General features: G+C 39.2%; 1 protein-coding gene across 16 annotated transcripts in view; it reads right to left on the bottom strand.

The window, feature by feature from the left end:
* Positions 1-12,053, bottom strand: part of LOC139767094 (uncharacterized) — a 55,743-nt gene that overhangs the window by 24,829 nt on the left and 18,861 nt on the right. For 8 of the 16 annotated variants that reach the window (XR_011716993.1, XM_071696069.1, XM_071696073.1 and 5 more), the window contains 3 exons: positions 10,872-10,972; positions 10,465-10,618; positions 8,041-8,217 (listed from right to left, as the gene is read on the bottom strand). Coding sequence is in view for 7 of the 16 variants with exons in the window: in XM_071696069.1 (XP_071552170.1) it covers positions 8,041-8,217; positions 10,465-10,618; positions 10,872-10,972 (432 nt within the window). In the remaining 9 variants the exon portion in view is untranslated. Of the gene's footprint in view, positions 1-7,027; positions 7,183-8,040; positions 8,218-10,464; positions 10,619-10,871; positions 10,973-12,053 lie in introns of all 16 variants that reach the window. The other 8 variants (XR_011716984.1, XR_011716988.1, XR_011716992.1 and 5 more) reach the window with 2 other exon arrangements.

Raw genomic sequence — 12,053 nt, 5'->3', positions numbered from 1 at the left:
AAAAAAAAGATTTCTTTTCTCTAAGAATAGTCATCTATTCTTGACAGCACCTTACTCTCGAGGGAAATAGCAAAAATACATGAAAAATAATTATCATAAATGATAATAATAAAAATAATTTTTTCATACATATTTGCCATTTCCCATTAGCAAGGTAGTGCCAGTTACAGATGAAGATATGGCCTTATTCACTCTCATCAACTTGAAAGGTTAAGGTATACTGTCAATGTGCATGGTTGTAATTGGGAAGAAAAGAGGAAAAAGTTGCGTGCTGTGTTTGATGAAAGTAGACTAACTAAGCTGAAGGGGACTCTGACAGATCAGTTCAGAAATGTTCCCAATAAAGTTCTGGGTTGGTGAGACTGCAGGAGTGAAAGCAAAAGCAAAAGAGGTGAAGAAGGTGGCACTTTTGACGAAGAGGGGACTGTGGGACCGAGTGAAACTGTCCAGGAATAAGCTCAATAATCATATGAATTAGCATGAAAGTAACCTACGAGATGTGGTTGATTGTTAATGCTTTACCCCAAATGAAGATACCAGTGAGGAATGAAGTTCCTTCTGGGAGGAGCAATATGAGTGCTCTGACAATTTTGATGCATAGGATCTAATCTTGGTGAAATGGGATTTTAATGAAAGAATGAGTGTGACAACTGAAGATATAATTAGAGGAGCACAGAGTTTCCACTGTAACTGAAAAAGTGGAAGAGCTTCTCTAGTTGTGTGCTGAAAGAGGAATGGTGACCGGGAATACTTGGTAAAAAAAAAAAAAAAAAAAAAAAAAAAAAAAAAAAAGTGCATACTTAAGTTTCTATTAGAACATGAGGTTTTAGTTCACCAAAGATCATTCGATGAATTACAAGCTAACTACTAAGATGATGTTGGATACAAATGTGCTGGTGTGTGCAACAGACAGAATGTTAGATCATTTCTCTTTTGAAAATGTGTGAAATTTGTATTGGTTCCAAAAAAATGAAATGGGAAAAGTGTTGATCAAACTTGGAAAAGACACATGTGCACTGAGAAACTGCAAGAGACAGATGGAAAAATGGCATAGGGTGAGAGTAATTCAAAAAGAGGAGTGGTTTGTACGGTTAGAAAAAACACAAATGCAGGTGAAGTATGTAGTATGCAGACACTGGGATGCAGACGTATGAGGAGTAAGGAAGTTCACTGCTAATGAACAAGAAAAGGAAGGTGCATGGACAGTACTTGTTAAGAAAAAGTGCAACTAATTGGGAGAGTACATGAAAAGGCAGCTGGGAGTCTTGAGAAAGGTAAGAAGAACTGAAAAACAACAAATGAGATATGAGGAAGCATGCATCACTGATCACTGAATTTAAGTGAAAATAACAAAATGCTCTGGAATGAAGAAAGTAGCAAACATAAGAACAAATGAAGATGACAGTAAGGATAAAGGATAGGGTGTTGGATAAACAAAGGTGCCAAAAAGCTCTTGTTCTGAAGGGCAGTCTGGCAACTATGAGGTGTTAAAAAGCGTGGAAAAGATTCCAGGTGAGTTTCTTAAGAAAGCAAAGCATGTGTGTGAATAGGTGATAGGAGGGTGAGTTGTTCCAAGTGAAAGAAGTCTGTGGCAAAGATATGTGATGTCACTCTCGCTGTTTAATCTATTTATGGATGGGGTGGTAAGGGTAGTAAATGCAAGGTTCCTCGAGAGAGTGGCAGGCATGCAATCTGTTGGGGTGTGGAGGGCCTGTGAGGTGAGTCAGAAGCTGGCCTCTGGGTTTGGGAAGTGTATGGAAGGTGAAAGTTGAGAGTAAGTGTGAATAAGAGCAAGGTTCATAAATTTAGCCGTGCTAAGAGACAGTTTAGTTTGGGTGTGAGTCTGAGTGAGGAAAACTTGGAAGTGAAGTGTTTACATACCTGAGAGTGAACATAACAGAGAATGGAACTATGGTAGCTGAGTCACAGGGTGGTGAAGAAGCATTGAAAAATGTGTGTAAGGAGAGGCCAATATCTAAAGAGGGCAAAGATGAGTGCATTTGAAGGTATTACAGTCCCAAAGGTGTTATATGTATAACAAAGGCATGGGCTATGGTTGAGAATGTATGAAAGAGGGTGAATATGTTGGAAACTAAAAGTCTGAGGACAATACGTACTGTGATATAGAGTGATTGAGTACGAAATAATGATAAGGTAAGGGAGAGGTTTGGTAATATGAGTATAATGGAGGGAGCTGAAAAGGGTGTGATGATAAGGTTTTAGCATATAGAAAGAGTGAGGAGATATTGACAAAGATGATGCGTGTACAAAACTGGGAGACAAGGAGAAATGAAAGATCAAAATGGAGATATAAACAATGAAGTGAATAACATTCTGAGTGCTGGGGGCCTGAACATGTAGGAGAGGGAAAGGGATGTATGGGATAGATTGAACTGGGATGTTCTAGTATACAGGGGCTATAAGCTGTCAATGGACAGAACCAGGGTATGTGAAGCAGCCAGGATAAACCACATTATGGTCTGTGGAGGCTGGCTGTGGTTTCAGCATATTACATACAACTCATATGACAGGTATAGAACTGAAGTAAGCAAATTAGGGCTTTTTTTCATCTGTTCCTGTCACTATCTCCTTAGTGCAGAAGCTGGTGAACAAGTGATGTTTAACAGAAAAGAAAGAAGGAATACAGCTTGATATATAGTTACCCAATCCCCTTATTACTTTTACAGTTACATAACCCTAGACCTTTTTCGGGGCTTCTATAGCTTCAAAGCTATACTCCATAAGGGAGCTGGGTATGGAGCCTCCTTTGTGGCAAGGATGTCCTCATTACAGCTGTGCTCTTTAATGTCCACTGAAGATGACAGCCTCATCACAGGTGATTTCTTGCTAAATGTCACCAATATCAAGCCAAGTCTTTCATTATGTCTTGTCTCCAGCACAAGGAAAATATCAACATCTAAACAGCCATTTGTTAAAAAAAAGAAAAAAGACAATGTTACCTCCATGCTCTACAAAAGCAAACTTTACTACCATATGTGTGTCTGTCCATGTGTTTTTTATAAAGGTGACAAATCAAAATGAGGCCTGTTTTAGCAAAAGATTCCCTTACAGATGAAGATGCAAACATGTTCCCTGTATAGCTGATGATGAGGGCTGATTATATAATCAGCCCTCATCATCAACTAAACAACCAAACAACCAATAGCACACCTGAACTTGCACAACAGAATACAAAGTATAAATTCTTCAGGCTAAGTAATCCTTGGAAAATCATGCCTTGAGAATTCAAAAAATACCTTTAAAGAACTGCAAGACCATAATGAATATCAAAAAATACAAAAACAAGCAGATGGACATGGTGAAAGAATGGATGTGGTCTAGAAAGCTATCTGCTATTAAAAAGGATAACAAAATAAGCCATATAATTCTGATGTGTGGAAAGAGAAATACTTTTGTGGCATTATAAGATAGCCATTAGCCAAAAACCATGAAAAGGCATTATCTTACAGATGTGACTATATAGGGGACTTGTCAACCAAGTAAAAATGGAAATATAGACCTCTTACTTATATAGAAAAAAAAAAAAAAAAAAAGACAGCATCCTGAATTATAGATAGAGTAGGGACAGAGAACAGGAAGGAAGGAATTCAAATCAAGCATAATTTGTATTTGACATCACCTTGAGGTTACAGGAGAGTGGTACTAAAAATTCCATACTCAGGAATGAATTTTTATACATGCATAAGATGTAAACTCTTATGTCTCATATCCAACATTCAACTATCAAACACTTCCCAAACTCTAGCTTTTGAAAGATTCTAGTATTCAATGAAAAGACAAACATTTCAACCTCTATACAACCACCTATCACGACCTCAGTCTGTTTTGCACATTTATACCTGGATAAAATCAACTTATCAACCAAAGTTTTACTGTCTATCTATCTACTACCTACATCTCTGATGTCCATCCTCCAGGACTCCAACCAAAAGGGTAGCCATGGATAAAGAATCTCCACTTATCCTTGTCCTTCAATGCTTCCCTTGAATACACCACTCGACGCATTTTTCCACATTTCAATTTAATGAAAATTATAAACTAAGGATGTGTGCATGGAATAGAGCAAACTGAAGCAATTGTGGTCTACAGGGGTCAACATGCTGTCAATGTGCTGAACTAAAGCTGGCTGGGGTTTGACTATGGACATGAAGCTCTGGTTCTGGACCACTGTACATGACAGCTAGAAAGTGGATTTGGGCAAATGAGGACATCCTTTGTCTTCCCGGCGCTATGCACAAAAGACAAGTAAGGAAAAAGAGAAATACATAAAGAAAGCAATTCCTTAAATGGAAGGCAAAAATATGCAATAATGAAATTTTGCATCTCTGTCTCCTTGCATTTTTTGTCAGTACCTAGTTGAATTTCTAGTACAATAAACCACTTTACTGGACTTATGTAATTTTAAACCCATGCACAATTATTGCAAGAGTATGAAAAAACTATATGACATGAAGCACTTAAGAGCCTGTCTTCATGTAAGTCATGATATGTGTGGAGTAATGAAAGGGTTAAATATCTACTTTCCAAAGTAGCTGTGCTCTCTTAGTTATATATTTAGTTTTACATTCTTGGGACTCGGGCTACACTTCCCACATATTACCTGTGAGTCGTAAAAGGCAACCAAAACAGGTGGGAGAGGGAAATGGAAATCCTTTCCTCCTCTTTTACTTTTCCAAAAGAAGGAACACAGAAGGGGCCAAGTGAGGATTTTTCTCTCTTAATGCTGTCATCTCTTCTTGACACTACCTTGCTGATGCAGAAAATGCCAAATATGAATAAAAAAAAAAAGGATAAGACATTTAAAAATAAAGAAAAGCACTTAAACCAGCAGGAGATAAAAGATGGTAGTGAGAAGAACGAGGAATGACTGAAGTAGGGCAAGGAGGCAACAGTGGGACATGCAGCATGAGCAATGTACGTATATACATGGTGAGGGAGCATAGTGATGTCCCTCTGGAAGGAGGCAACAATGTGGAAGGGAATGGTAGAAATGCATTTGTGTTAGGAAGCAGTGGCAATGACTGCAGAGAAGGTAGCACAAGTACGAAAAGGAATGGAAGCAAAATGTGTGGCAAGCAAGGAGGCGAGAGTGCATTGAGAAGAAATAGGGATATGTGTAAAGAGGGAGGCTATAGTGTGGCCTTGAGGGGTAACCACATGCAGGGAAGATGATAGCATGGCAGGAAGTGACAATGACGTGTGTAGTGAAAAAGGGGATTGTGTGGCAGGAAGTAGTGATATGAGCGGAGAAGGAGGCAAAAATGTGGCAGGGTATGGTAGTGATGTGTAAAGAGGAGGAAGGGGTGAGTGTTGTAGAGAGCATGTTGAGGAAAGTAGCAGTAATCGAGCAGTGATATATGTGTTGAAGGCAAGTATGATAGCTATGTGACAGTAATGTGTGTTGTGATGAGGGAAGTAAGAGTATGGCTAGGAACAGTAGCAATATATATAAGATGAGAAGCAACAGTAAAGTGGGATGTACCAGCAGCAAATTTAAGGAGAGAGTACCCATACTTGTCATCAATTGTCCATATTCATGGTAAACTAAGGAATTGGCCATGGGTGGCAGGCTCTATCAATGAAACATTACACATGACATCTAACTAATGGATATGTACAATGAGGCTACAGTTTATTTGTTCCTGACGCTACCCTGCTAAGGCAGGTGAAGCAATTTTGTTAAAAGAATTGGCATTATCTATCTATATCATTGGTAGGTGGTCGTTTTAGTTCATTAATAAGCCAGAAAGTGGATATGTATAAATGAGGCCAGTGCTCCTTTGCTCCATCACTATCTCACTTAAACAGTGCAGACAATTAAGAATTACAAAAATAGAAATTAGTAAATATCAAAAATCTTGAACTGTGATGCACTTGAATAAGACTGTCTGCTCCTGGAACTACCTTCCTAATGCAGGAAACAAAGATGTATGAAATAACCGAAATGAAATATCTTAAACTTTGTTTATAAAAATGCTTTCTGCATTCCTAAGTTTGTATTTTATATCTTTGGGCCATGACATTTTCTGTAAGAACACATCTCCAATAGATATCAAAAATTCAGGAAATTACAAGCCCTAACACCAGCTCAGTCATAACACTGCAAGATTTAAGATGTACAGTGAATTGATTTCACTTACTGTAAATATTACAACATCCTAATCCTGATATTTTTTGTATCTCAATAACTCTTTCTGCCATTCTAAGCTCCTGAATCATCTCTCTTACAACATGTGAAAACCATTCTTCAGTATAGTATTTCCATTACTAATTTAAACAAATTTCACATTACAAATGTTAATAAACAATGATATGCATTAAATTCATCATCCAATCACCTAATACTGAACATTTTTCTCTAACTTTGCGACAATTCAGCAAATCAATAGGCAAAAGAGCATTCTGTGATCTTACCTTATATCACCATTGGTTGATAAAAAATAAAGTAACTTACTGCACTTCCAATACACCAGCATACAAGCGACACATTTGAAATTCTGAACAATGTGATGTCTCAAACTAAAGACCAATCATTATTCTGACCAAATCAATAACTGGGTCTAAATGCTCTACCTTCATACAGTGTAACCTGAACGGTGTGTAATTACCTATTTGTACATTATGGGAATAGAGCTTTACACTCGTGTGTGTGTGTGTGTGTGTGTGTGTGTGTGTGTGTGTGTGTGTGTGTGTGTGTGCATCTGAGTGCTTCTGGTATGCACATGTGGTATGTGCATTTGCAGTGTGAATGCATGTGCTGCGATGGATGTGAAAGTAGGTGGATCTGGAGGAGTAAGTGAGGGTAGTCTAGTGTGTGTGTGTGTGTGTGTGTGTGTGTGTGTGTGTGTGTGTGTGTGTGTGTGTGTGTGTGGGTGTTGTATGGAGGGTGCATGTTCGGTATATGTGTAGATAATGTGATTAGTATCTGTGTGTGTGTGAGAGAGACCTTTGTATTGAGCACATATAGCCTAGGCTAGGCTGGGATAGGCTAGGCTGGAGTTCTCACCTAGGAGGTGCCGTGGTAGACTTACGTGCGGAGTTAGCGCGGCCGTGCCACCACAGTTGTGCCATCATCACGCTTCTCAAGGCACTCTGGAGGCGCCTCTCCCCACCGCACCAATAACCCAACCACATGACCACAATACCAAACCATAACACATCCTACGGCAGAGCAAGGGCAGTTTACTAGCGCGGCCCAAATCACAGGCTCACACTCGCTTACCCTATCTCTACACCCACTGTTCTATGACATCACTAAAGCACACACCTTCCAGGTATCTCTAAAAACAAAAGCTGAAATGGTGAGTTAATAAACAATCTTAGGTATAAAAGGTAGGTTCTGGTAAAAAGTGACTTCCAAAATTTTCACAATAGACAATGCTAGTGATTGTCAACTAAAGAATTATTCAGTGAAACTTCAAAAAAAATATATAAATATATATACACACACAACATGCCATGACATATGGTGCAAAATCTTTGTTTTATTAATGTGTCAAACACTTCAACTACAAACTTAAATTTTCTTGGAGTAATGTCATAGAATTAGGGATTCTATTTCACTGCTATGATACAGGTAAAACAACAGTGCTCATTAAATATCATAGCTAAAAATAAACAGAATGAAATCTCATGACCAAAGCTGCCTATGAAACAGTAAAAGACATGAGAGAAAGGCCCCATACGGAGAAGCCCTAAAAGATACATGATTAAGAAAATGAAACACGAGTCAAGTTAGGCAAGATGAGCAACAACTAAATTAATTAAAATTCTGCATCTATCATATGGAGCCGTAATGAGTAATGATGCTGTGTGAATGAGAACAAAAGTCATCCTGGGTGACAAGACAGACAACAGTGACCCACTCTTACTCGAAGATTCCTTGCCATCTCCTACTGTACGTGGAAAATGAATCAACCTTAGGGTAATCATGGGGTCACCATTTAATCTTTTACCTACCCACTGAAACAATTCAACAGTTGGGCCTGTGACCAAATCTATATCATGGTGGCAACTTACCCTGGAGGGGTTGGGGGTCGTTTGTAGCCAAACTTTGTGTCAGTGCAATTCCGTGAGAAATGACCCAACTCGCCACACTGGTAACAGCGCAAGTTTGGGTCATACCCTCCCCTCATGCGACCTCCACGGACACGTGGTCTTGCTTGGGTTACTTTAATTCGGCAGTGACCAATCATACTGTAAAAAAAAATTTTTTTCAAGTATACAACACACATGATATTTGCAATGCATAACTTCTCTCCAGATGTACATGTCTTCATCAACATGACAGTTCAAAGAATGAGTCCTAAATGCAAATGAATACAGCTTAAACAATAAATCTGTAACGTACAAGTCAGCATGGCATGGAACAATTCTGTGATAAAAACTGTACATTACATTATATCAACCTTAACCTTACAGTAAAGCAAATGGAGAAATAAAAGCAAACAAGCTACATGACCAAAGACAACTTTAAATACAAGGCTTATTTCTGTACCTTGAAAAATCCAATGGTGACATATTCTTTTGCAACCACTTACTAGTGGCAGCTTTACAGCTTATACTACCGCAAAAAAGTGCCACATCCAGGTCTGTGGGGCCTGGATGTGGATAAGGAGCTGTGGTTTCAGTGAATTACACATGACAGCTAGAGACTGAGTGTGAACAAATGTGGCCTTTTTGTCTGTATTCCTGGTGCTACCTCGCTGAAGCAGGGGACAGTGATGCCGTTTTCCTGTTGGGAGGGGTAGTGACAGGAATGGATGAAGGCAAGCAAGTATGAATATAAGCATGTGTATGTATGTAATGTTTGTGTATGTATATGCTGATATATATATGTGCATATGAGGGCATTTATGTAAATATATCTGTATATGAGCAGATGGGCCATTCTTTGTCTGTTTCCTGGTGCTACTTAGCTGATGTGGGAAACAGATTATGTATAATAATAATTCCCGGTGAATGCTGCTTTGCGGCAGGGGTGCGTGATGTCTCCATGGTTGTTTAATTTGTTTATGAATGAGGTTAGGGAGGTGAAAGCAAGAGTTTTGGAGAGAGGGGCAAGTATGCAGTCTGTTGTGGATGAGAGGGCTTGGGAAGTGAGTCAGTTGTTGTTCGCTGATGATACTGCGTTGGTGGGTGATTCGAGAGAAACTGCAAAAGTTGGTGACTGAGTGTGGTAAAGTGTGTGAAAGAAGAAATTGAGAGCAAATGTGAATAAGAGCAAGGTTATTAGGTTCAGCAGGGTTGAGGGACAAGTAAATTGGGAGGTAAGTTTGAAGGGAAAAAACTGGAGGAAGTGAAGTGTTTTAGATATCTGGGAGTAGATTTAGCAGCTGATGGAACAAAGGAAGTAGAAGTGAGTCACAGGGTAGGGAAGGGGGCAAAGGTTCTGGGAGCGTTGAAGAATGTGTGGAAGGCGAGAATGTTATGTCAGAGAGCAAAAATGAGTATGTTTGAAGGAATAGTGGTTCCAACAATGTCATATGGTTGCGAGGCATGGGCAGAGATAGGGGTGTGCAGAATGGGGTGGATGCGTTGGAAATGAAATGTCTGAGGACAATATGTGGTGTGAGGTGGTTCGATCAAGTAAGTAATGAAAGGGTAAGAGATGTGTGGTAATAAAAAGAGTGGTTGTGAGAGCAGAAAAGGGTGCAATGAAATGGTTTGGTCACATGGAGAGAATAAGAGAGAAAAGACTGACAAAGAGGATACATGTGTCAGAGGTGGAGGGAACAGGGAGAACTGGGAGACCAAATTCGAGGTGGAAAGATGGAGTGAAAAAGATTTTGAGTGATCAGGACCTGAACATACAGGAGGGTGAAAGGTGTGCAAGGAAAAGAGTGAATTGGAACGATGTGGTATACCAGGGTCGACGTGCTGCCAATGGATTAAACCAGGGCATGTGAAGCATCTGGGGTAAACCATGGAAAGTTCTGTGGGGCCTGGACGTGGACAGGGAGCTGTGGTTCGACGCATTAAACATGACAGCGAGAGACTGGGTGTGAATGAACGTGGCCTTTGCTGTCATTTCCTAGCGCTACCTAACGCGCGTGGGGGGAGGGGGGGTGCTATTTCATGTGTGGCGGGGTGCCAACAAGAATGGATGAAGGCAGCAAGTATGAATATGTACATGTGTATATATGTATATGTCTGTGTATGTATATGTATGTATACGCTGAAATGTATAGGTATGTATATGTGCAAGTGTGGGCGTTCATGTAGATACATGTGTATGTGGGAGGGTTGGGCCATTCTTCGGTCTGTTTCCTTGCACTACCTCGCTAATGAGGGAGACAGCGACTTAGTATAATAAAATAATAATAATAACAGTAATAATAAAATATATATTATACAGCGTTAATGGGATGGCCTTGATTTGGGCCTCAGCTGCCCATGCCATCCCAGCTAAAAAGAAAGAAAAAAAAATTAATAAAAACTTACATGCCATCTGTCTCTTTAAGAGCCCGGTCAGCATCCTTCTGGTGTGCATACACAACAAATGCAAAACATGGTGGATTGCGTGCCATCCAAATCTCACGCAGACGACCATACTTCTCAAAAACACGTTCCAGGTCACGTTTGCGAGTATCAACATCTGAAAAACGTGGATTAGAATCTTAGCAACAATTCAAGATCCTCTTTACATATATTCAACTCAATGCTACAGAAAAATATCACAAACATACATGACAAACTTCACAAACCAAATTACTAATAATAGTTTCCCTCTTTCCTTTTAAATCAGGTTCAGCACTTCAACATAAAAGGTCAACATAACCAAAAACAAACACAAAACACATTTCATCCATGATTTCTAATAAAGCAACTACTAACCACCTTAAACCCACCTAATTCTGCTACGTGCAGTCGAGCACCATCTACTGGTGTTCCACTCCTTGATCTTGATCTTGATCGCCTTCTAGAACGTGATCTTGATCTTCTTCGAGACCTATGAAAGTAAACAATCTCAGGTCACATCCCAGATAGTATGTCAAAAGTTCTGGGGTCCACAGAAAAAAAAAAAATACAAATTTAACTCACTCAATTATCTATCTTTTTTCATTTTTATATAAAAATTCTTTAAAAATTCTTTCATACCTATCCATCATTTCATGCCACAGCAACATTTCAGGAATACATGATAAAGCCTTGGAAGAAATATGCCAAATTGGCTCCTTCTTCTGCTCCTCCAATTGGGAAACAATGATAAAGGAGAGATAGATTTCCATCCTTTACACTTGTTTACTTATATATACCACTCAGCTAAAACAAAGTGGCTATAGAACCAATCGCTCCAATACCACACAAAACACAGACTTCACAAATCTTGGTAACAACCAACCTTAAACTCCTACAACACATTATGTGGCAACAGATTTCAACAAAGCATCTGCCAGTTCCCAGATATATCCTCACCCTCACACAAAAAGTACCTGACCTTCACAAAACTACAAAAAAACAGGACTGGCCAACTTCATAGCCAGCCAATGGATAAGTCCTAGCAAAAGCTTCTTAGAAAACCTTTAAGCTTTAAACAGAATTTTACATGAAGCAGTCTTTTCTCAACCTTCCTTCTATCTCTTCCTACATAACCTTCCATCTCTTTCTGCATATCACTGTGTGAAGTTTCTCTCACATACAGATAATCTTAAAATCATATCACAGCAACCAGACACTACAGAAACAGCAACAAACATGCAACAATACATCACCCAAATGTCCTGAGCAACCTTTTTAACCCCAAACAGACAAGAATTCAACCTGCATCCTCCTATAATGGCAAATACCTTCCAGTGATCTCCAATTATTCTTAGCATCACATATATCATGTGCACTATTTATTTCCCACACCAAAAAAGCAACACAAAAACTGAATGCTCTTAAAAAAATAGCTGGCCCCAGATTTAGACAAGAAAAAGGATCCCTTACCATCCTCAATGAAAAATTCATCCATTTTGCCATAACTATACCTCAAACTCATGGTTTTTCCACCCTCTAAAAAGCAAAAAACAAAGCTGCAAAACACAGAT

Source organism: Panulirus ornatus, chromosome 59 (genome assembly GCF_036320965.1).
Source record: "Panulirus ornatus isolate Po-2019 chromosome 59, ASM3632096v1, whole genome shotgun sequence".
Taxonomy (NCBI): Eukaryota; Metazoa; Arthropoda; class Malacostraca; order Decapoda; family Palinuridae; genus Panulirus; species Panulirus ornatus.
Note: the sequence above shows the minus strand (reverse complement) of the source record. Positions and strands in the feature narration are given on the sequence as shown.